Source organism: Micromys minutus (genome assembly GCF_963924665.1).
Source record: "Micromys minutus genome assembly, chromosome: 31".
In the NCBI taxonomy this organism is placed as follows: domain Eukaryota; kingdom Metazoa; phylum Chordata; class Mammalia; order Rodentia; family Muridae; genus Micromys; species Micromys minutus.
Window position 1 is genome coordinate 14,175,590 of NC_137966.1, and position 22,513 is coordinate 14,198,102.

The window sequence follows — 22,513 nt, forward strand, 5'->3', positions numbered from 1 at the left end:
CGACAGTGTGGAGCTGCCTTACTGCAGATCTCAGACAGGTGGAAGAGATGCCACGTAAATGGCACCTGCAGACATAGCCTACTAAGAAGCCACCGGGTTTAGCCATAGGAGTAGGGTTACACAGTGGAGGAACCCTCCTGAATAGGACAGCACTGCCAGAGACTACCACCTCCTCATGTGACATTCTAGAGTTAAGATGGCCTCCTAGTCCTGAATGGAAGACTACAGATTACTAGAAACTGAGGACCTTGATTTTACCTTCTAGAACAAGTTCTGTCCTGGCAAGGATCAGCCAGTGAAATCTTGCCCTAGGAGTCAGTTGGGCCAGTCTCTTCTAGGAGGGGGAGGGGCTTACTTAGTGAAGGCTAAAGGGCCTCATAGCAAGGCAGGGCCTTCCACAGAGATACCAGTGCTGGGAGTATCTCCATTCAGTCAGGAGAATGATCCCATAGGGTGTCAGGCAGGTGACAGTAAGGTGAGGTGTGCAGCAAGAGCCACCTAGTCCTGCCCATCTGTGCCTGCAGGGGAGCTGGTTGCTGTGGGCTCCCCAGGAGTCAACTGGAGAGCAGGGCTGGGGCTTGAGTGCAGAGGCTTCCTCAAGAATGGAAATGGCCTGGGAACAAGAAAGTGCTGAGGGCACAGGCCTTCTCCCTGCAGGGTCCTCCCTGCTCAGTGGACATATGGCACCAGCTTGTCTCACCAGCGCTTTGTCTCCAGCGGAATCACAGCTTCCTCCAGCAGGCCCTTGTATGTATCAGACTTCAGGAACCTTGGATAGGAGTCCTGCAAGAGACAGTGTCCAGGCTCTGACTCTTCGCCTCATAGCTAGATCCAGCCAGGCATTGCTGGGCCAACCTTCTGCTCATAAGCCCTGCGGGACCCTGCTGGGGGGCAACTAGCTCAAACCAGGACCTAGAGAGACCTGACACCCATCTGGTGGGGCCACTAGATTGCAAAACATGGGCAAGAGACATCGTGCTCACACAGAGGGATGAGTCAAACACCTCCAGCCAGGGATAAGGAGCCAGAGTGCTTATCCGTTTCTCAAGAGGAAGGGCAAGGGTGTGGGATTTTTATCTACACAGCTGAGTGAGGCCAATGGTTCACACCTGTAATCCCAACACTGAGGAGGCAAAGGGAGGAGGAGCATAAACTCATGGATAGCCTGGGCTACATAGACAGTAAATAAAAGGTAGTCATGTTCCAAAGGGCAGAGCACTCCACAGAAAAATCTCAAACACCTCACTAGGGCCAGGCATCATGGTGCACACCCTTAATCACAGCACTCAGGAGACAGGCAGGCATTGTAAACAGCCTGGTCTACATAGTGAGTTCTAGGACAGCCAGCACCATGTGGAGAGAACCTACTCAAACAAAAGAAAAACCACACCAGAGAGCAGGAGTTCGCCAAGGTCTGGGGAGACATGGGATGTCACCATTAAGATGACCAGGTAAAGAGGGAGAACTTGAGTTAGAGGGACATACAGAGACCTGCTTTTCTTTGTTTTTGTTTTGTTTGGTACAGGAATTCTCTGTGTAGCCCTGGCTGTCCTAGAGTTCTCTCTGTAGAGCAGGCTAGCCTAGACTCTCAAAGATCCACCTGCCTCAAGTGTTGGAATTAAAGGTGTGCACCACCAAGCTTGTTGTTTGTTTTTTAGTTTTGGGATTTTTGTTTTTGTTTGTTTATTTGGTTGGTTGGTTGGTTGGTTGGTTTGGTTTCTTAGAAAACTTTTTTTTAATGGTGTGATGGTGCATGTCAGAAATTCTGGCACTTGGTAGTAGAAGCAGGGTTGAGTAGTTCAGGGAGGGTCTGGACTAACTATAGGAAACTGTCTCTAAGGACACTATGGAAGTTAGTTGCTGTGGATTGATACATTAAATCTGTTGAAATCTATGTTGTTGGTTTTTTTTTTTTGTTTTGTTTTGTTTTGTTTTGTTTTGAGACCGGATCTCTTTCTGTAATCCAGGCTAACCTTGAACTCACACAGATCCACCTGCCTCTGACTGCCTAAGAGCAAGAATGAAGGTTTGTGCTCCCATGCCCTAAGAGTTCTGTGAATTTATTATGATATTAAAGAGTGTCAGGAGGCTGAGGCAGGAGGATCACTCACAGGTCAAAAGTCAGTCTGGACACTGACTCATAGTTTGAGATTACAGGATGAGACCCTGATGCAGACAAACTGAAAACCCCCATTAACCACTCTGAGCAAATGCCAAAGAGCCGGCTAATCTGTTTTAAAACTGATCAGTAAAGTTAAAGCTTTGACTCCATCTGTCTCACCATATGACCAGAGGGTACACAAAGGGTGGGGTGGGGAAGGGACAGCCCAGTCAATGGACAGTAGGTAGTGGTGGGGACAGAATACCACACTGGTTTACTAGTACCAGAGCAGCAAGTGACAGACCCTGTACCCATCCCTGATGAAGTCAAACAGACAAAAACCAAAACAACCCCTTCCCCAAATACAGAACTAGAGGAAGAGTGGGGGAACCGTGACGGCCGGGATACCAGGATCTGGGAGGGACCGAGATGGCCGGGACACCAGGATATGCCCACCTTCTTCATGAGCATGTAGATGTGCAGCTGCGCTGCATCCAGGACATAGCGGTGTGGCTGGCGCAACCCCTCCAGGGTCCGCTCCATTGTCTTGCTGTCGATGTTGATCCAGCGGGCAGCTCCAGGAGCCAGGAACTGCCTGAGATACCGAGGCTACAGTGTGACCCAGGCTGGGCCTAAGTGATGGCCAACTAGCTTCCGTTTCCATACACTTACTGATACACAGAGTCCACCAAGGTGGCGACCTGGGCCTGTCCGCCAAAGCGCAGCTCCTCACATGCCTCCCAGAAGCTGAGGTTTTCCGCTAAGGACAGGGCGGCGGTCAGCGTTAAGGGTTCTCACTGAAACGGCTAGAGAAAACCTGGTGCAGGGTCCCAACAGCAGGAAGACAGATTTCTTACCACTGAATTCCTTCTGGAGAAAGTCCATGAAGTGGGTACGCCCCACGGGGTCATCTAGGAGCTCCCGGAAGCTGAAGCTCCATCGCTCAACACGGAGCTTTGTGGGGGCAGCCACGCTGGAAGGGGAGAGGTGGACGCAAGAGAGAGAGTGGGCTGTTAATCCTGTTACCACTCCGGGAGCATTTAACAAGGGCACCCAAAGACTGGGGAGCTTACTTGGGTGCATTCATGACCCAGTAGGTGACATCATCTGTGATCCAGGGGTTGCTGGGCAGGCACCCTGACATGATGGGATCGTGTGGCCCATGCTGGCTGCTGAACTTCAGGTACCTGGGGGTTCCAGAGGGCAGTGCAGAGTAGGACAGGGTTCTATAAAGGCTCTGGGTTGGGAAGGGGCTCTTGTTGCCTCTCACTCACGCCTCGAGGCAGACAGAAGACTTCACCCGATTTCTGCCCAGTGCCTTCCGGAAGCACTCGATCTAGGATACCAGAGCTGAGTCAGGACCTGTGCCCCCATGGGCGATGGGTATACCTACCCCCCAAGTCCCTTGGACCTACCTCACACTTATAGAAATCTGAGCTCTAGATCTGAAAGACACAGTTGGCTTGAGTTACAAAACAGCCTTCTGGGATTCGGAAACACCAGTATGTTTCCACCCAGAGCTGAGACCTTAACCCACCAGGGTGTAGCAAAGAATGGCTAGGACCTGCAGCCTGATTTTTAGAGCCCTCGCCTCCTAGCCCTCGAGAGGAGAACTCTCACAGACTTTATTCAGGGACTCCAATGTTCTACAAAACCCTAAGGCTGTCTAGAAATTGCTCCCTTCTTATTAACCTCTCAGATTTTCCAATGGCTTCAAGTGATTTTGTTATTGTTGAGACTTTTCTTTGGTTCCTGCTGGCCTTGAATTCAACTATACAGCTGAGGACAACCTTATATTTATGACCCTTCTGCCTTTACCTCCCAAATGCTATGATTAGAGGTGTCTGCCACTATCCTTGATACTTAAAATATCTTTGTTGGTTTGGTTTTTGGGGTGTAGGGGTAAGAGCTGAGAGTTTATTGGGTTTTTTTTTTTGTTTGTTTGTTTGTTTGTTTTTTGTTTTTTGTTTTTGTTTTTTTTTTTTTTTTTTGAGACAGGGCTTCTCTGTATAACAGCCTTGGGTGTCCTGGAACTTGGGCTGGCTTCGAACTAACAAAGATCCACGTGCCTCTGCCTCCCTAGTGCTGGGATTAAAGGTGTGTGCCAACAAGCCTGAATGTTAGCTTTGAGACAGAATCTCCTTATTGAGCTCTGGCTGTCCTGGAACTTGCTATATCGAGCAGGCTGGCCTGGATCCACCTATCTGCTTCTCGGTGCCTCCATGCCTGGCCTTTAAAGTTTTTTTAAAGACTTGGATATTGAGAAACTCTTCTCTGGGGAGCCTGGTTTAGCTGAGTCATAGCCCCTCTAGGCAGGTTTGTATAGCTGGACTGCAGGAGCCACCTAGTAGACTGGCTAACTCTTCCCCTCTTTAACCATACTGGGCATGGCACTGAGGCAGGTGGATGACACCTCTGGCTTCCAACATCCATCCTAGCTCTCTCTGCTTTTATATACAAAAAAAAAGTTAGGGGTTGAAATTAGAAAGATGCTAGGAGATGCCAGGATCTGTTCTAAAATTTGGGGTTGAGTGACTGTTTCATGTAGGGGCGTGGCCACCCACTACTGCATTAGTTAAGACCTGTCTGTACTGGGTCTCACCTTCTCTAGTCTGGAGGTTACCAAAGGCTTTAGAGGGAGGTGCCTATGGACCCAGAGCCCTCAGGCCAAAGCCTTGAAGTTATCACTTCACCTTTCTGGGAACTCTGCTACTGTTTCCGGCCTGGAGGAAGAGAGTCCCGCCCTCCCCTGGGACTGGGACCACCACTTACTTGCACCCAAGGCAGCAGGTGAGAGAAAAGAGGACGAGTTACTAAGAGAGCCTGAGGGTGGGTCCAAGAGAAGCTGGGACCAGGCACATCATCAAATAGGGACTTTGGAGTGGCTGCACTGGGTATATTTAGGTGGATCAGATGAACAATATATATATGGATGGGTGAGCAGCCCAAAGAAACCGGAAGTGCGCCGCATTAGAACCGGAAGAGTATACATTAGTTAGGGTTAAAGCAGCAGCAGTTAGGGTTTTGGGGCTGAGTGTAAAGTGCTTACCATCTGCACTTGACTGGGGTTGTAAGAGCCTCTCTTAGGACCCTGCTCCAAAACATTAGGTGCCCCAGGCTGCAGAAAAGATGATGAGATGGGCGTGCTGATCCCCCAACCCCCACAGACTTCAATATCCTTAACTGTTTCGTGTGGGAATTGAGCCCTGACCAGACCTTGAACCCCATCTCTCTGCCCACCCTGACTCAGGGTGACCCCCTTGGATAGTAAGCCATGTTCTAGGACCTCAGTTTCCCAGAACTCTTCCCCCCCCACAACCCAGTCCTTCTGCTGCAGATGAGATCAGCCTTCATCTTGTGTCCTGCAACTCTCAAGCTTTTATGTGTTTCCCTTAGACAGAGTGAACCTGGCTTGTTCTGTGGTCTTGGACTAGAGGCAGCCTCAGACCTGATCATGTCACCTCTACGTTGTCAACCAAGAAACAAAGACATGTTCCCTGCCACCCACCCAAACCCTGCAATCCACCTTCTCAAGGCTTAAGAAAGCAGTTTTGAGGGGGTCTTTTAGCAAAGCACACAGACCCCTTCAGGCTCCCTGGGAGACTTCTCCATTTTCACCACATAAGGACTCACAGGGGGCTTGTTCACCAGCCAGTATGTCTGCTCCTGACACGAAATGACCAGCCTGTCTCCCTTCCTGCGCTGCTTAGCAGCCCTGGGGAGAGTAGGCAGGGGTGAGAGGAAGTTGATCCTAACATAGCCCTCTCCACACTCAGCCATGGGCAGTGGAACCTGTGATGTCATGTTCTTAGCCCCAAGGCTGCCAGGGGCTCAGTGTCCCATCAGCGGTGGTGTTGTGTCTCACCGTAGCTGCTCCCGAGCCTGCATCAATACCAGATCCCATGCATGGTTGATCTTCTTGTGCAGCAGGGTATAATGTTCCTGGAGGGTATCCAGTGGGTAAAGTTACTAATCCCCACACAGGCCTACCTCTGGAATATGGGCCCCAGCTCCCAAGGATACTGCAGGGAGTTAATAGTGTGTGTGTGTGTGTCCCTATCTGGTACAGAAAAAAGCCCAACCCATTGTGTCTTAAACAGGGACTGCCTCCCCTTCTGGGAACCCTAAGCTTCCCCTTATGGGGGCCTTCCAGAGGCTCAGGGGATGAACAAGGGCATGTGTGTATTATCTAGCAGTCTAGGCTGTATGCTCTGGCTCAAGGTGAGAGTCTGTGCTGGACTCAGCCTGCTGGAGGACTCACCTTCTCATAGTCCACCAAGGCCCCTTGCTTTTGGATGTTCTTCTTAGCCAAGTAGATGGCTGGAAGCATAGGAACACAGTGCAGAGGGCCTTCCCCGTAAGCCCTTGCCCTGGGACCGCCCATTCCCAGCCTGGATTTACACACATCCCACTCACCATAGTCCAGCTCAGCTGCTGGCCACAGGGTGCTTGTCCAAAAGTAGGGTGTCTTGTGTTGTGCAGGGAAAATGATATCCAAGACCTTCCCATTTCTCTCCCAGGTACCTCCCACCACATCATAGCTCCCAGCTATGGCTGGTCAGAGGGTGCATCCTTGTGTGGACGCTCCAGCTGACCACTGCCCGTTGTGTGTGTGTGTGTGTGTGTGTGTGTGTGTGTGTGTGTGAGGGGGTAGGGTTTCTCTGTGTAGTCCTGGCTGTCCTGGAACTTACTCTGTAAACCAGGCTGGCCTCAAATTCAAAGGCGTGGGCCACCGCTGCCCATTCTTTCTACTTGGAATCTGGGGTCCTGTAAAAAGATTACCTCCCTGACTCTGAATGCCAAGGATGTAGTCTGAGCTTGGGTTGGCCTGGACTCACACACTGAGGTGCCGGGATCCTGTCACTAGACCCAGCAGATAATTTTTCAAGGATGAGACCCGCTGGGATCCCAGCAGAACACTCTGCAGACGTTGATCTTTGCGTGGGTGCTGCAGCACCAGAAAGTTGAAGCTCCCTCGATTTGCCTCAGTCCGGATTGGGGGTGGGGGTGTCGGGTTTAGTTTAGTGACGTCACAACGTCCCGCTCCAACCACAGTAAGCTCCACCCTCCCCTAAGTGGGGGTGCACCCTGCAACCCTGGGCCTGACCTGAAACCTGTAGGGGGTCTCATCCGGCCTGAGCGTCAGGTCTCGGGACTCACGCAGTGGGTAGATGTAGCCGTGCTGTGCCAGGAGTGTGCCCAGGTGCAGGGCTTCTGAGGAGAAGGAAAGTGAGCGCTCTGCCAGCCCCCGCCCCAAGCCGCGGTGCGCCGACTCTCACCCTCCTCTGAGATGCAGAACTTCTGGACCAGCCATTCCACGATGTCTCTGCCTGCACAGGAGAAGCCAAGTGGGCGGAGACCGCAGCGCCCTGCTCCCCCAGGGTGTCCACGAGCCTCACCCGCTACCGCGTGGGGAATGACGGTGATCAGAAGGCGCTGGCTCCGCATCTTCACGCCCTGGTCAGGGTCCTGCATACTCACGACCACACGTTCCATCTGAGAGCGAACGCGAGGGGTAGGGGGTGGGGGTAGAATGAGGGGAACAACTCGGATCGCACACATTTGCCCCCAGATTCCCCAGGTCACCGCGCAGGGACAACAGACTGAAGCAGTAAAGGTCGGGACCCCAGCCACCCAGTGCTGTCATTATGAACTCCCAGTGGTTTTCTGGATCTGTTCTCCTCCCCTCACCTGCCGCGTTCCACGCCCCCTCTCCTGCCCAAACTCTATACCCACAGGCCGAGGGCCCACCTTACTGAGATGCGGTCTTTGCATTCGGGAGCACCCGCCATAGGGTGTGCAGCTCATAACCGTGGCCATGGCGGACCTCCGGAGAGGAGACGCCCCGCCCCATGCCGGCCCCGCCCGCTAAGGTTAACCGTGTGAACCTCGGGGTTCCTGCACCACAGAGACGCCCCGAGCCCTCACAAGCTATGACTTGGGATAGCCTGCCGTATGTGGGCAGTCTGAAACCTCAGATGCCTTGCAAGGCAGAGGAACCTGTCTTAGTCTGGTGGCTTTACTCGCCGCAGGCCTTGGTCTTAGAGATGGGATCTGTCACTGAAGCTCTGGAATAGGACAAAGTGTAGCCAGACAGATCAGGTTGGAAGCAGTGGTTTAGGGTCTTGGTAGCCGCTACTCCATTCGTGGTCCAGTAAGGAGTGCAGGGGCCAGCAGAGTCAGGGTTTTGGGGTTAAGGGTGTAGCTTGACTTACAGATGTGACATGGACGGCCGGTGTGGAGCCATCATAGGGTTTGTATTTCAGCTTCACCTGGCAAGTCATTGTTCCATTTATAAAAGTCATTGAGTGGGTTGTTTCTTCTTTCCTGAGGATAGGGTGCCCTCTTTCTCTTTCCCACCCGAGGGGGCATAGGAGAAGTAATTGGCCTTACTGAGACCAAGAACCTTCAGCATGGCATTTGAGTTTATCTAATGAATCAAAAGGGCTGGAACGGTGTCCTGCCCAGATATGGTACATCACCCAAAGAGTCCAGCCTTCTCTCAGTCCTACATCACTTCATCACAAGGTCGGGCTGGCCCCAGGCCAGCTGTCCTCCCTGGATGAGTAGGCATCTCTGGAGATTGCAGGCTGCTGGCAGCTGAAGCTATCCCCAGTGTCTAACATTATGCACTCGCCAAAGGGTACGGCTGGGGCTGGGTCTCCCTGGCATCCTGGGCCTCCTTGCAGGATCTTGCTTTGGAAAGATAGTGGACAGTGTGGCCACTAGCCCAATACCTCAGCACTGCAGCACAGCAAAGCGAGGGTGGGCCTGATGCCTGGATACACCCAGAAATGCGAGACGCTCTGCTTTGCACTACTTCCTTACTCTGACCCAGCTCTTTGGTCCTGCCAGCCTCAGCTGAAGGCTCAGCTGCCTTAGCTAACCAGCATCCCCTTCCACCCCTACGTCTCCTCTGCATGTCAATATTAAGAGATCCTTCAGCACCTACTTTCTGTTCCTTTTCTCTGTCTAGAAACCTGCAGAATTGTCTGCGTCCCAGGTCCCCACAGACATCCCCCCCTACCTCCATATTAACAGTATCAACCAATAAGCTTTAAGAGATCTTGAGTCTGTGTGACCCAGACTGCACTTCAGTGTGTGGGTACCAAGAACCAACAGGGTGTGGCCCAGCAGGAGGCTGATAGGTCTCAGGAGTCCCCTTTACCCAGACAAGTGGGAGGGAGCAGGTGGAGGGTTGCGGGGGCTCCAGGTGTGCCCTGCGCCACTTGCTGATAATGGGAGTCCAGGGACGTGGGGGCGTCGCACCTGTTCCACTTGGCGAGCACGCCCCGCCCAGGGGATCCCCGGGGACCCGACTCCACGTGGGGGTGGGGTAGCCCTGGGTCCCTGGCGACGCGTCCCAGCGCCGGGCGCGGCAGGGACAACTGGGTTCCGGCGCGGTGCGGACGACACGCGCGTCTCTGCGGGCTGCGCGGGGTCCGCGGAGCGGCTGGGGGCGCGCGGCGCGGGCGCGGCGCTGGGCGCGGGGGGCGCTCCCGGCCGGGATGAGCTCACCGCAGTCGCGCCGGGGCTGAGCCGAGCGGGCGGCGGCTCCGCGGCGGGCCGCGGCTACCATGCTGGGCCTGGACGCGTGCGAGCTGGGGGCGCAGCTGTTGGAGCTGCTCCGGCTGGCGCTGTGCGCCCGAGGTGAGCGCCGGAGCCGGGTGGCGGCCACGTGCGCCGGGGGCAGCAAGGGAGCGGCGCGGTTGGGGGGGTCAGTCCCCGCGGCAACTTTGGGGCGCATGGGGAGCTCGTGGCGTGTATGTATTCTGGCCGGGCGTGGGACTTTAGTCCACGCAGACCCTTCTAGGGAAGGGAGCCAGGAGGAAAGGAGTGTGTCCAGCCGGGAGGCTGCGGCCTCTCCCGTAGGTGGGGCTGGGGCTTCTTCCGGTGAGAGGCAATCCTAAGGTTGGAGGGCAGTGGGCAGCATCTCAGTGAGACCTCTGTCCCTAGATACCCAAAGGGACTATGGAGACCCCTAGTTTGGGGGCACCATCGGAGGGATCTAGGACATTATGGGAAGAGCATAGAGCTGGGGAGCCCCTGGAGTAACCCAGGGCTACTACTTTGAGCAGTAGCCTGTAAGCTAACCAGAAACAAATTGGTCTCTCCAGGGTCTCTTAGGAATCCCTTCCAGTCAAAAGCTCCTTCTAAAGAGACCAAGCCGAGGGATTTCTAGGGACTTGGGGTGTCACTGTGTGTTCATGACAGCTCCTATGGCTTCTTTGGCTCCACTGGGTAGTGGGAGGAACAGCTGGTGAGAGTGTGGGTCCCAGCTCAGCACTTGAATGTTGGGGTCAGCAGGTGGCAGGTGCTTACGTACACCTTCCCCTACTCGCAGTCCTCTTGGCCGACAAGGATGGGGAGCCAACTCCATCAGATGAGGTGCTGGACGAAATTGTACCAGAGTACCAGGCCCCCGGGAAGAAGAGCATGCTGGCGATCTGGCAGATGGACCCTGGGGACGTGAGCTTGGTCAAGTACAAGCAGGCGCTGCTGGGGCCCCTGCCACCCATTATGGGTATGGCCTGGGGCCTGGATATGGAGGGCTGCAAGCAGGGGGAGGGGACGGTAGGGACAGCAGAGCACCCCGTGGATGCTGTTTCTCCTCAGACCCCAGCCTGCCCAACGTACAGGTGACTAAGCTGACACTGCTGACGGAGCAGGCACCGGGGCCTATCATCATGGACCTTACAGGTAGGTAATCCCCTCTGCAGACCACAACCCACCCTTGGACGAAGACAGTCTTCGGACCCCGTGCCGAATCCTAGTTCCTCGGGTGCATTGCCACAGACTTCATGAGCACCACCGGTCCCTACATAGAGGTTGCTGGGGAAGGGTCTTGTACACCCTAGAGATTTAGAGTGTACCTGTCAATTCCCTAACAGGAGACCTAGATGCACTGAAAAACCAGGTGTTTGTCCTGAAGGAGGGCATTGAATACAAGGTGAAGATCACCTTCAAGGTGAGGGGACCTGCAGTAGAGGCCAGCCATGTCCCAGCCTTCCAGAGAAGTTCCTAAACCTTCTCCTTTCTCCAGGTCAACAAGGAGATTGTCAGTGGCCTCAAATGTCTGCATCACACCTATCGTCGGGGACTGCGTGGTGAGGCAGTGTGGAGGGCACCCCAAGTCTGGGGGAGGTGGGCAGAGGGTAGCTCTTGATGACCTTCCTTCCCACAGTGGACAAGGCCATCTTCATGGTGGGAAGCTATGGCCCCAGGGCCCAGGAGTATGAATTTGTGTCTCCAGTGGAGGAAGCACCAAGGGGAGCGTTGGCACGTGGTCTCTACGTGGTCAGGTCCCTCTTCACTGATGATGACAGGCTGAACCACCTGTCTTGGGAGTGGTGTCTCCATGTCTGCCAGGACTGGAAGGACTGAACCCCACGGGGGGGGGTCTATATTCCCAATCTCTGTCAGTTGCAGAGACCTGCAAGCATTCCCTAGACCTCCCAGTTGGTGACCAGATGTCCCCCACTCTCTGCTGTGTCCTCCCTGCCTGGTGCCTATTAAATGTTACCTTGTCTTGCTGCCTGTGTGTTGCCTCTTTCTGCCTATCCCCGCCCCTGAGGGGCCTTTCAGGCTTTATCTTCCCTGAGACCCAGCCAGGTGCCACGTGGCTATTGCTGCTTGGTCCCTGATCCCTTTATTTGCTCCAGCCTTCAGGGCCCAGCACGCCATGGATGGTCGGTTTCTGGCAGTGTTGCTGCTCCTGCTGGGTGTCTCAGGCTCATGGGGACAGGGAGAGGAGCCTGGGGGTCCCTCAGAGGCACTCCCTGAGGAGTCCATTGGGGAAGAAGTCCCTGAGGAAGATGGGATCTTGGTCTTGAACCACCAAACCCTGAGCCTGGCACTGCAGGAACATTCAGCCCTGATGATAGAGTTTTGTAAGTGCTTGGGCCAGTGGGCTGGAAACCATGGTTGGTAGCCTAGGGGTTCAGGCCTCTACTTCCTAGACTTGGCATTTCTTGTGGGCACCCTGCCTCCTGAGTCCCAGGATCCCTGAGAAGATGCCTAGACTGGAGGTTGTGATATTGAGATGGGTTGGTGGTGGTCCATTCTGAGTGTGAAGAAAGGGTGTTGGTGTAGTGGGTACTCTGAGGACACATGGACACTTAACCTCCCTCACCCCCCATGCTCTGTCAGCCATGGTCACATACTGCTGTTACTATCTTTGGGAACTCTATTCCAAACAGCTGGTCACTGGTCCTTCTGTGGTTTCTTAAAATCTTTTAAAAATGTCAAAGCATTCTTAGCTGGTAGGCTTCAGAAAGTAGCTACATGTGGCTCTGGGAGAGAGGAAGCAGGGTTCTTCTCAAACTCTCCCAAACCTCACTGTGCCTGGAACCTACGGGTCATCTGGGATCTGGCACCCACGGGTTGCTGTGATGTCTAGGGTGGGACTGAGGGGATGTGACCAGAACATGCTCCCTGTTGGACCTGGGTTGCAGCTGGGGTTGTTGAGGACTAGGGGACTCACAGCCTCATCCCTCAGATGCCCCATGGTGTGGTCACTGCAAGGCACTAGCTCCTGAGTATAGCAAGGCAGCTACCCTGCTGGCAGCGGAGTCAGCTGCGGTCACCTTGGCCAAGGTGGATGGGCCTGCGGAACCAGAGCTGACCAAGGAGTTTGGAGTGGTAGGATACCCTACACTCAAGTTCTTCCAGAACGGAAACCGCACAAACCCGGAAGAATACGTAGGTATGAGGTGGGTGTGGCTTGGGGTGTGGAGTGGGTGTGGCCTAGGGATGCAGCAGAAGTCCAGTCTGGAGCAGACATCCCTCTGCAGGGCCCAAGAAAGCTGAGGGCATTGCTGAGTGGCTGAGGCGTCGAGTGGGGCCCAGTGCCACACGTCTGGAGGATGAGGAAGGTGTCCAGGCACTAATGGCCAAATGGGATGTGGTGGTCGTTGGCTTCTTTCAGGTACAACGGTAGGGGTAGTCAGGCTGTGGGAACAGTGCTGGTGGCATTCACATTTCTCATGGGGCTGGGCCTATAGGATCTACAGGAAGAGGATATGGCAACGTTCCTGGACTTGGCCAGGGATGCCCTGGACATGGCCTTTGGCTTCACTGACCAGCCACAGCTTTTTGAGAAGTTTGGTCTCACCAAGGATACTGTGGTCCTTTTCAAGAAGGTGAGTTGTAGCTAAGAATAGGGTTGGGGTCAGAGTCATAGCTCCTGCTAACCTTGTTGGTGTCTAGTTTGATGAGGGCCGGGCCGATTTCACAGTAGACAAGGAGGCTGGCCTGAACATGGGGGACCTGTCCCGTTTCCTCGTCATCCACAGCATGCATCTGGTCACAGAATTCAACAGCCAGGCAAGTAAAGCTACAGTTCATAGTGTGGTAAAGAGACCCTCGGGAGGTGGGAGGGAAGAACCTTGGGCTGGGGGCCTTCAAACTGGGGCCCAATAGAAGTCATGAGATTCTTACCCCTCCAGACATCACCTAAGATCTTTGCAGCCAAGATCCTCAACCACCTGCTGCTGTTTGTGAACCAGACACTAGCTCAGCACAGGGAGCTGCTGACAGACTTCAAGGAGGCAGCCCCTTCATTCCGGGGGAAGGTACTGGGGTCTCAGGAGGAAGGAGGGGTGGTAGGGCTGAATGAGACCCCAACTTGTTATTACTTTTGGTAGGTATTGTTCGTGATGGTGGATGTGGCTGCTGACAACAGCCATGTGCTGAATTATTTTGGCCTCAAGGCTGAGGAAGCCCCCACCCTGCGTCTGATCAATATTGAGACTACCAAGAAGTATGCACCGACAGAGGTGACACCTGTCACTGCAGCTTCGGTGACTGCCTTCTGCCAGGCAGTCCTCCATGGGAAAGTCAAGGTCTGTAGCTCTTAGAGGGGAGGAGGAACAGCAGTCCTAGGTCTCTGGCCCTGCACATGACCCCAGTGAAGGCCTGTTTGCTTCCCTAGCACTATCTCCTGAGCCAGGAGATACCCCCTGACTGGGATCAGCGGCCAGTCAAGACTCTCGTGAGCAAGAATTTTGAGCAGGTTGCCTTTGATGAAACCAAGAATGTGTTTGTCAAGTTCTGTGAGTGCTGAAAGGGGAGAAGGTGGCAGGCTGGCCGGGGCAGAGGCAGGTCCAGCTAGCCAAGCTGACTCCTCCTCTAGATGCCCCATGGTGCAGCCACTGCAAGGAGATGGCTCCAGCTTGGGAGGAACTGGCAGAAAAGTACAAGGATCGTGCGGACATTGTCATTGCTGAGTTGGATGCTACAGCTAACGAGCTGGAAGCCTTCTCTGTGCATGGCTATCCCACTCTCAAGTTCTTCCCTGCAGGGCCTGGCCGAAAGGTGAAGGAATAGAGCTGGGCGGGGAGTGGACGACTACTCCATAGAGGTGGGCTCCTGGCTGGGGAGCATGCCCTCAGGTCACCCTCTTTCTTCCCAGGTTATAGAGTACAAAAGCGCCAGGGACCTAGAGACATTCTCCAAGTTCCTGGACAACGGAGGTAACCTGCCTGAGGAGGAATCCAAGGAGTCTGCAGTCTCCACCCCAGTGGGTACTCAAGTCAGGACACCAGCCCCTGAACAGGTTCTCTCCTAACAAATTGGGCAAAGGCAGGTCTGAGTTGGGCTTCTGTGATTCTTTCTAGGAAGAACAAGCCAATTCCACCTTGGGTCCCAAGGAGGAGCTGTAGCCATTGGGACATTGTTTGTATGCCAGAGAGTGGTAACCTCAGGTGCTGGAGGAAGCTGTGTACTATGAATAAACATCTTGTCCCAGACTTTGTGTGGTTCATGAGCAGGGCTGGCTGCTAGTCTGTCTAGCTTGGCCCCTGGTCTTTAGTGCTTGCCTGGGCAAGAATGGGTAACATGTTCAGAATTCAGAGGCCATCTTGCCTCCTTCACCACTTGGCTGGAGGGCTGCATAGCCATTGGCCCTGCCCCACTGGCAGCAGATAGTATATCACATATCCAAGGGAGGTTCAAAAACATTTTTATTTCATTATTATCCAAGTACCTTTGAAAAGATAATTGTACAAGTCATCGAATGAAAAATGGGCTCAGGGTAACCCCCTGCTGGCCCTGGCCTGAGAAATGTACATATTTACATGGACACTTGGAAGGGACCAAACCCCCACCCCCTGCTGAACCAAGCTGGTGGCTGGAGACAGGCAAAGGGGCCTGAGATACTCAGCCGCCAGAGTCACACAGTGGCAGGCAAGAGACAGCTATGTTGAAGGCACTCAGTGACATGTACAATATACAGAGGCCCCCACAGGATCCCCTGCTCCTGGACCTGAGCCCTCCCAGGTGCAGTGGATAGGTCCCAGAGAGAGAAGGACACTGGGATACAAGCCCAGGGCAAAGTATTCCTAGGTTAGACTGTATTCAGAAGCAAGAGCTGCTGAGGGTCATGAGATGGCTCCTGGTATTGCTTCAGGGGGTAGTGTGGGGATAGATGGGGCTTTCCTTTTTGAATAGTAAAACAGAGAAACCCATAGAACCATTAGTAGGACAAAGCCTCCACCCCCACTTTCCCAGAGCCAGAGAAATGGAGGTTGGCAGACACCTGAGGCCCCCAGCCTCACCCCCTGAAAGAGCTCGTGACACAATCTTGTGCTGTTCCCCACACCAGGCTCCTGAGGACAAGGCTGCCCACCTGGCTGATGACAGTGCACAGAAGTGACGGTGTGCTCTGGGTGTGTTGCCCAGTGCTCAGTCCACCTTTTCCACCTTGCCGATGATCTTTTCTTCAAAGACAGGCAAGACGGCCTCATCCTCCCGGACTTCCTCAAATACCACACCACAGTCAAACTCATCACTCACTTTCTTAAAGTAGTATCTAGGGACAGAAAATTGTGGCGACAGTGAGAAATGCCTGCCTGTCCTTGACTCCCCAAGAAGTCTAACTACCCTAGAGTGCAGGCTTTCCCCAGACATTGAGCTGGGCTTCTGGTTGGTGCCTGCTGGGCAGTGGCAACACCTGGGGTAGAGCTGGGACCATGGATGGGCTGAGTTAACAACATGTTAGGGGTTGCCAAAAACAAAACAAAACAAAAAACCTGGGAGCCCCAATCCTGATAGGGTTCTTATTCAAAGAGAACAGAGGTCCTGGGCCCCCAGCTCTACCACCCACGTGGGCTGACTCCAGGGGTAGACAGACTCTCATGTCACTCAGGTAACAATAATCTGTCTACTGGAGTCTCTGAGTTGGCAGACATGGAAGGAAAGGTCTACGGCTAGAACAAAGGGCCAGTCAGGCTCTGAGGCAGGGTCCTGATGCCACCACACAGCAGTGAGTAGCATTCATGGCTGAGAAGTAGCGTGAAGGGGTAGATAAAAGACCAACGGGACAGAAAGCTTTCCCCTTCTACACTAAACCATTATCATACAGCTTCTCTCTCACCTGTAGCTCCCCTTCTTGGTTAGCAGCTCCTTGAACTGGCCCAGGGTGACAGCACGGCCCCTCACCAGGGTCCGGTAGGGTATGGGTTCCCCACAGAAATAGTAGGCCACAACAATGCTGTCACATGGTGGTGCACTCCCGCCACCTGCCTTTCTCTGAGATTTTGTCCTGGGGCAGAAATAAAAGTGGTAAGTAGTGGGTTCAGGATGAGGTCACAGACAGTACTTCAAAGGTACCATCTACCAGCAGAGGACAAGACACCCCAGGGTTAGCACCTCATTCACCAATGTGGTATTCACAGGCCCTGCCACCCACCTACCCAAACATTTGGGTGCCAGTCCTCTGGGTGAACCACTCACTGGGAAATGAAGTACAGGTCTAGTTCTAAGAACACACTCCCCACCAGATCATGACCAGGCCAGGCACACAGAGTCCCATTTCCAGGGTTGTAAAGAGAGTCAGTTCCTAGACTCTGTCAAGTTCCAAACTCTTTAAACTTCCCTAAGTCTCAAGGATAGATCAACCAGTGCTGCAGAGATCTGGAAGGGAAGTGTTCCTAGGACCAGGATTGCCAGGATGTCCAAAGTAGACTAGAAGCCGGAGCTATTTCCTGCTCAGGTCCTCAAAGTGCTGTGAGGCTGTTCTGAGTCTGCATGATAGGCAATGCTCCTATGTTCCTGTATCTTTCAATCACCCAGAAACTTCTACAGCTGGCCTCGTCCATGGCAACAGTGTGCCATTTTGGCTGAGACTATCCAGGTTCTTGGGATTTTTCCTGCAATGGAAGCTTCTGGAGCTCTGGGGGGCTTCTTCAGAACAGCTGGGGGCCACCTGCATAGGCCCCAAGTTCAGGCTCTGATGAAACACTCTCTAATGAAGTGACTGTGATGAGCTTGGCTCATCTTCCTAACAGAAAGGATAGTCAGGAATGTCCCTAACCTACATGTGACCATGGCAGAGAAGGTACAGAGCCTAAGTCCTGGCTTTGGTCACACTGTCCAGATCCTACTATAAAGTTGGTTCAAACTCCTGATGCTATTTCAAAGGGACCTGGACTGTAGACCTGACAATCCTTAAACGTTGCTGAGAAGCCCAGGAGAGCAAAGACAAGATGAAAGGCAGGACCTAGTGATCATGTCACCACAGTGAGGAGCAGGATCTCCTCTCTTGGAAGACAGGAGAGAGAAGCCCAGGCAGGCCTTTCTCAGCCCTGGTGTTTCCTGGCTCAGTGACAAAAACTATCAAAATAGGTGGTCCACTTTGGAATTTGGCCTGGCTTGGCCTGGTCTGGGCAAAACCAGGAGGACCCACAGGGCGCACATACTCTGTCTCGGAGAGTTCCAAGTCCGACACGGCTGGTACCACACTCAGCACCGGTGCACATGCTGGCCTGACACAGGTGCGTCCCCGCTGCATGACTGCCTGCACATACCTAGGGAACAACCCGCATCAAAGAGGATGGGGCTCAGCCAGTGTTGTGGACAATGGGCACAGAAAGGATGAGAAGCAGGACCTAGCCATCAAAAACTACTACTCACATAGTATCAGAGGCCCTGCCATAGATATCTAGACACAGGGTCAATGTCCGTGTATTCTTTGGAATACATTCTGGAGAACTGCTGATCTAGATCCTGTAAGCTGTCACTTCACCCTTGCTTGGATGTCTTCTCCAGGCTAAAGGTTCTTAAAGAGGATCTGCCAGGACAGAAACATGGCTCTTTCTTACATCACTAACTTCCTGAAGATGATGTGCATATCAAACATGGACAGTAGCAGTGGTTCTGCTGTACAATCTTGGAGAATTCTTATTGCCATGACTGAGGCATGTCCTAAGGTATTTCCAAAGTAGAACCTTTCTAAGTGAACTCTACCTGGGGGTATGACACTGTAGGTTCCTTTTTCAAAAATATTTATTTATTTATTTATTTATTTATTTATTTATTTATTTATTTATTTATATGTAAATACACTTTAGCTGTCTTTAGATACCAGAAAAGAGCATCAGATTTCATTACAGATGGTTATAAGCCACCATGTGGTTGCTGAGATTTGAACTCAGAACCTCTGAAAGACTAGTCAGTGCTCTTAACTATCTCTCCAGCCCCCCCCCCACTGTGGGTTCTTAATAACGACTTTACTTAATCTATCTTAACAGGGCCTGCCAACGCCTAGGGTTTTCACTCCATAAATCTACACTTCTTTACACAGTTCCAGACTGATAGGCATGATCAATTTTCTCATACATGAAGATTTTAGTGGCACCAGCTAAAATCTGCTATGTGTGTGTGAGTGTGTGTACTGGTGAAAGTTGTGGTGGTGTCATACCCCAAAACACAGATCAGAGGGATTTAACTGATGCTACTGAGGGAGAAAACCACAGCCACTGCCAGCATGTGGAGCTTGCCAGGTGCTGGTAACCAGATGAAGAAATGTAACCTCTGCATCACAAGAGAATCCTAACTCGCAGTGTACCCTGCTCCATAAGAAAATCCTGCCTCCTAGGAACACTTTGCTTCTCTGGGAGCACCTTGCCCAGACCACAGAAGGTATCAAGTCTTAAAAGATCACACATGACACCCTGCTCAAATTGCCTCTGACCCTTGCCAGATACATACAGTATTTTAGCACCAGGAGGAATACTTACTGCACAAAACAGGCAGCACAAGAGCATAACATTGCTTATAGTAGGTCCCTTGTGTTCAAGGCAACTGTAACTTCTTTTGGAACCAAAACTAGTATAGGCTCAGAGCCTGGTGTGAACATATAGAGACCTCTAGTGACCAGGGACAAGTTTAAGCTTCCAGGACAACTACAGCTTGATCTTGCTAGAGACCAGAAGTATTGAGCCTGCCAGTCAAGAGTCACTGCATCTCAGGGGAGTAAGGACCCTGACTCCAGAATCCATACATTTCAAGCTGAATAAAGGAGCTCATGGTTTTAAAAGGCAACCATGGCCTCTGTGTGACCATGGTTCCAGGGAATGGGAAAAAAAAAAAAAAAAAAAAAAAAAAAAAAAAAAAAAAAAAAAAAAACCAAAAAAAACAAAAAACCAGATCCTAAGCCCTCATGGAGAGGAGTACCCATTTGGGAACTGCAATTAGCCACAGTGTCCAGACTACTGATTCAAAGCCAGATAAAGATAAAAGGGCCAGAGAAGGCATGTTCTGGCTCTAAGAATGTTTGCTACCCAAAAAGAAATCTCTTGAGTTTGGGCAGAACATGCTCCCCAAGAGACAGAACAGGCTTGATGAACTGTGGTGGTGATGGGACTAATACTGATGTTCCTCAGGTTAAGGAAGACAGGGAGAATGGGAGCTGTGGTTTTTCCAGACAAGTTCTCCAACTGTCTGCACTTCAGAATTGTCCATCATCTTCCTTGGCTGTGCTTTGTGTGGCTGTCCTCAGAGATGGTCAGAATATCTACGACTAAGCCAGGCATGTCCAGAAGTTGTTGGCCATCTGACCATGTGCCTGGTAAGAACACTCACCTCACAGCCCTCTGTCTTGCATCAAGGCTACCCCTGTGATTCTCAGTGAAGAAGCAGCCCTCTTTAGACCTTAGGGCCGGGCTAAGGATATACCATATGAACATACCTCTGCTTAGAGGGCAGTTTGTTTGCTCTCTTTTCTTCTTCCTCTAAACGCCTGCGGGCCTCTTCCAGCTGGGTCAGGGGATTAGGGGCTGGATTGGGTGGCATTGTGGGGTCTTGGATGAAAAGATGAGAAGGCTGGACAGAATTCCGAAGCTGAGCGCTGACCCAGGGGTGCATGGCCCCAGGACGTTCAATGGACAAGGGCCGGGAGCTTTCATGGGCCTGCTGTTTCCTCATACCAGAAGACCTTGGGGAACAAGGACAAGTGACTATGTGAGCAGTGAGAGCAACCAAGTATGTCCACACTTAACTACAGGAGCCACAAGGACACACAAACACTCCTTCCCTTCCTACAGACTTTTCTTTTTGTGTGTGATTTGAGATTGAACAAGGGGTTTGCTCATGATATGTTGTCACTGAACTGTATTCTAGACCTTTCTTACTTAAAAAAAATTATTAACTATATTCTGTGTGTGAATACAAACACACAAGTAAGGATGTCAGAGGTCAATGTAAGGACACTTGTACCATGTGTACCCCAGAGATTAAACTGTGATCCTTAGGCTTGGCTTTACCTACTAAGCCATCTTTCTATCCTTGATTTTTGAGAAAGGTCTTCTTCCTAAGCTTCCAGGCCAAGCTGGGTGTGGTAGCACATGATTATAATTCTTGTACTTGGGAGGCAGAGGAAAGAAAAAAATCAGAAGTTCAAGGTTAGGCTCATCTGCACAGCCAAGAGGCCAAAAGGGACCTACGATTCCAAAGAGTCTGCCTACAAAAGAACAAGTTCAGGTATCGGGATGCCTGCTGCTTAACTCAATTTCTGCTCCATAGGAAGGTGGCCTTCTAGCCACTGCTCCCAAGTATGTTGAGGGCAGGTAATGAGCAGGCAGCACCAGCACATTAGAGTAATCTGAGGTTGAGGAAAGGAACCTGCCTTACTCCTAGATTCCCCTAATATACTCAGAAATGGGCCATACAGAGGATCATAAGGATGGCACCTCTCCCTGTGGAGCCAAAATCTGTGCAAACACACAAGCAACATGAGACAAGGCAGATGAGAGATATCTAGAGACATCACATTGAAGCTGAGCAGCCTCAAATCCTCAGGAATGAAGAAAAGAAGGCTTGTCCACAGATATCACTTAATGTTAAGTAATATCTTGTTCATAGGTAACAAGGAATTAGGTGAAGTCATCTCACCTTGAAGCCAGAAATAAACTCCTAAAAGCAAGGGTGCTGGCAACAAGAGGACAGGTGGCCAGCTGCTCTGGGGCAGGTCCCAGCAATGTACTTACCCATGGCCTGCCTTCCGGTGTCTACTGATCTCCTTCTCGCCCTCAATAATCCACTGCATGATCTTCTGGTTCTTCTCTGCGTCCTCTGTGGTACTGGGTACCTCCGCACTGGCATTCTTCCCAGATTCAGTCTTCTTGGTGTTTCTTTTGGAGGGTGCACTAGCTTTACCACTGGGAGAGCAAGACATGAGGTCACTTTGGTTTTTCTTGCTGCTTACTAAACCCTCAAGCTCAACAAGACGACCTGTAGCCCACTGTGAAGGCAATGGCCTCTGTGAAGGTCAGCTGTCTGTGCGGTTTGTTTTACTATGGTGGGAGAGCCATGCTGACCAGACCCCAAGATAAACCCAAAGCCCACTCCTCCTCATCCAGTCATAGCAAGGCCTGGAGTCTAACTGACTCCTGACCCCAATGTTTGACTTTTATTGGAGCGGATCAGGTTAGCACAGGGCCATGGACCCTCTGAATCATGACTTGGATGCAAGGACACACAGGAAACATTAAGGCTGGATCAGGACTCACCCAAAGGCCAAGTCCCCGGCACTGGGGGTGGTGCCTGTGCTCTCTGAATAGCTCCGGGGCTTGGCATGACCATGTGTTTCTGGGCCCCATGAGAAACTGCTCTGGACCCTGCGGGCAGCTTCAGCCTCCATTTGCTCCTTGGGTCTAGCTGAATTATGGTGAACATGGTGGTGGACATGCCTGTGATGGTGCAGGCCAGCTGTATCGAGCTTCAACCCTAACTTAGGAACATGCTTTCCATGCCCGGAGGTTGTGCCCCCTAGCACTGCAGTCTTGGCCACGTGCCCACTGTCAGGAGAGCGGTGGCCTGGGCCAGGTGACTGGCAGCCAGGTGTCCTCATGACCCTTTGCACATGCTCATCCAGGATGCTCTCAGGATTTTCCTCATGGGCATCCCGCAGTCCAGAGCAGCCCATATCCACATAGCGGGGTGGGAAATGGTGCCAAGCTGGGACAGAAGGCAGCTTGTGACTTGCCATGGGGCCAGAAGGCATTTCACCATCCTCCCCTTCTTCCTCCTGTGGAGAAATAGGCAGCACTGTCAGAACAAGAATGAGGACAGACCTGGAAGTGAGCCACAGCCTGACAGTAAAGCCAAAGACTTTGCAGTCTGCAGTATGGCCAG

At 52.3% G+C, this 22,513-nt stretch overlaps 4 protein-coding genes across 5 annotated transcripts in view; 2 read left to right on the forward strand and 2 right to left on the reverse strand.

Moving 5' to 3' along the window:
- Nucleotides 1-498: 498 nt before the first annotated feature.
- Nucleotides 499-7,921, reverse strand: RGS11 (regulator of G protein signaling 11; the record flags this gene model as incomplete). Its single annotated transcript, XM_080942281.1, has 16 exons — nucleotides 499-613; nucleotides 701-783; nucleotides 2,558-2,696; nucleotides 2,774-2,861; nucleotides 2,959-3,074; nucleotides 3,175-3,288; nucleotides 3,376-3,437; nucleotides 3,517-3,540; nucleotides 5,151-5,219; nucleotides 5,735-5,816; nucleotides 5,967-6,043; nucleotides 6,363-6,421; nucleotides 6,518-6,569; nucleotides 7,209-7,315; nucleotides 7,381-7,597; nucleotides 7,853-7,921. 16 exons carry the CDS (start codon nucleotides 7,919-7,921, stop codon nucleotides 499-501), a joined length of 1,473 nt encoding a protein of 490 aa, XP_080798407.1.
- Nucleotides 7,922-9,625: 1,704 nt separating this feature from the next.
- ARHGDIG (Rho GDP dissociation inhibitor gamma) lies at nucleotides 9,626-11,485 on the forward strand (the record flags this gene model as incomplete). Its single annotated transcript, XM_080942135.1, has 6 exons — nucleotides 9,626-9,751; nucleotides 10,446-10,625; nucleotides 10,718-10,801; nucleotides 10,993-11,069; nucleotides 11,145-11,208; nucleotides 11,286-11,485. Exons 1-6 carry the CDS (start codon nucleotides 9,679-9,681, stop codon nucleotides 11,483-11,485), a joined length of 678 nt encoding a protein of 225 aa, XP_080798261.1. The 5' UTR covers nucleotides 9,626-9,678.
- A 298-nt stretch (nucleotides 11,486-11,783) lies between these two features.
- On the forward strand, nucleotides 11,784-14,763 carry PDIA2 (protein disulfide isomerase family A member 2; the record flags this gene model as incomplete). Its single annotated transcript, XM_080942104.1, has 11 exons — nucleotides 11,784-11,991; nucleotides 12,600-12,806; nucleotides 12,895-13,028; nucleotides 13,105-13,242; nucleotides 13,310-13,426; nucleotides 13,549-13,674; nucleotides 13,747-13,944; nucleotides 14,034-14,154; nucleotides 14,235-14,416; nucleotides 14,514-14,621; nucleotides 14,719-14,763. 11 exons carry the CDS (start codon nucleotides 11,784-11,786, stop codon nucleotides 14,761-14,763), a joined length of 1,584 nt encoding a protein of 527 aa, XP_080798230.1.
- Nucleotides 14,764-15,058: 295 nt separating this feature from the next.
- AXIN1 (axin 1) overlaps nucleotides 15,059-22,513 on the reverse strand; it is a 51,438-nt gene continuing 43,983 nt past the window's right edge. Inside the window, exons 6-11 of one of the 2 annotated variants that reach the window (XM_080942082.1) lie at nucleotides 21,889-22,406; nucleotides 21,367-21,537; nucleotides 20,070-20,315; nucleotides 17,800-17,907; nucleotides 16,476-16,643; nucleotides 15,059-15,911 (exon numbers count right to left, since the gene is read on the reverse strand). In XM_080942082.1, the coding sequence (XP_080798208.1) occupies nucleotides 15,785-15,911; nucleotides 16,476-16,643; nucleotides 17,800-17,907; nucleotides 20,070-20,315; nucleotides 21,367-21,537; nucleotides 21,889-22,406 (1,338 nt within the window). In that variant the 3' untranslated portion in view covers nucleotides 15,059-15,784. The remainder of the gene's footprint in view (nucleotides 15,912-16,475; nucleotides 16,644-17,799; nucleotides 17,908-20,069; nucleotides 20,316-21,366; nucleotides 21,538-21,888; nucleotides 22,407-22,513) is intronic. The other variant, XM_080942081.1, reaches the window with a different exon arrangement.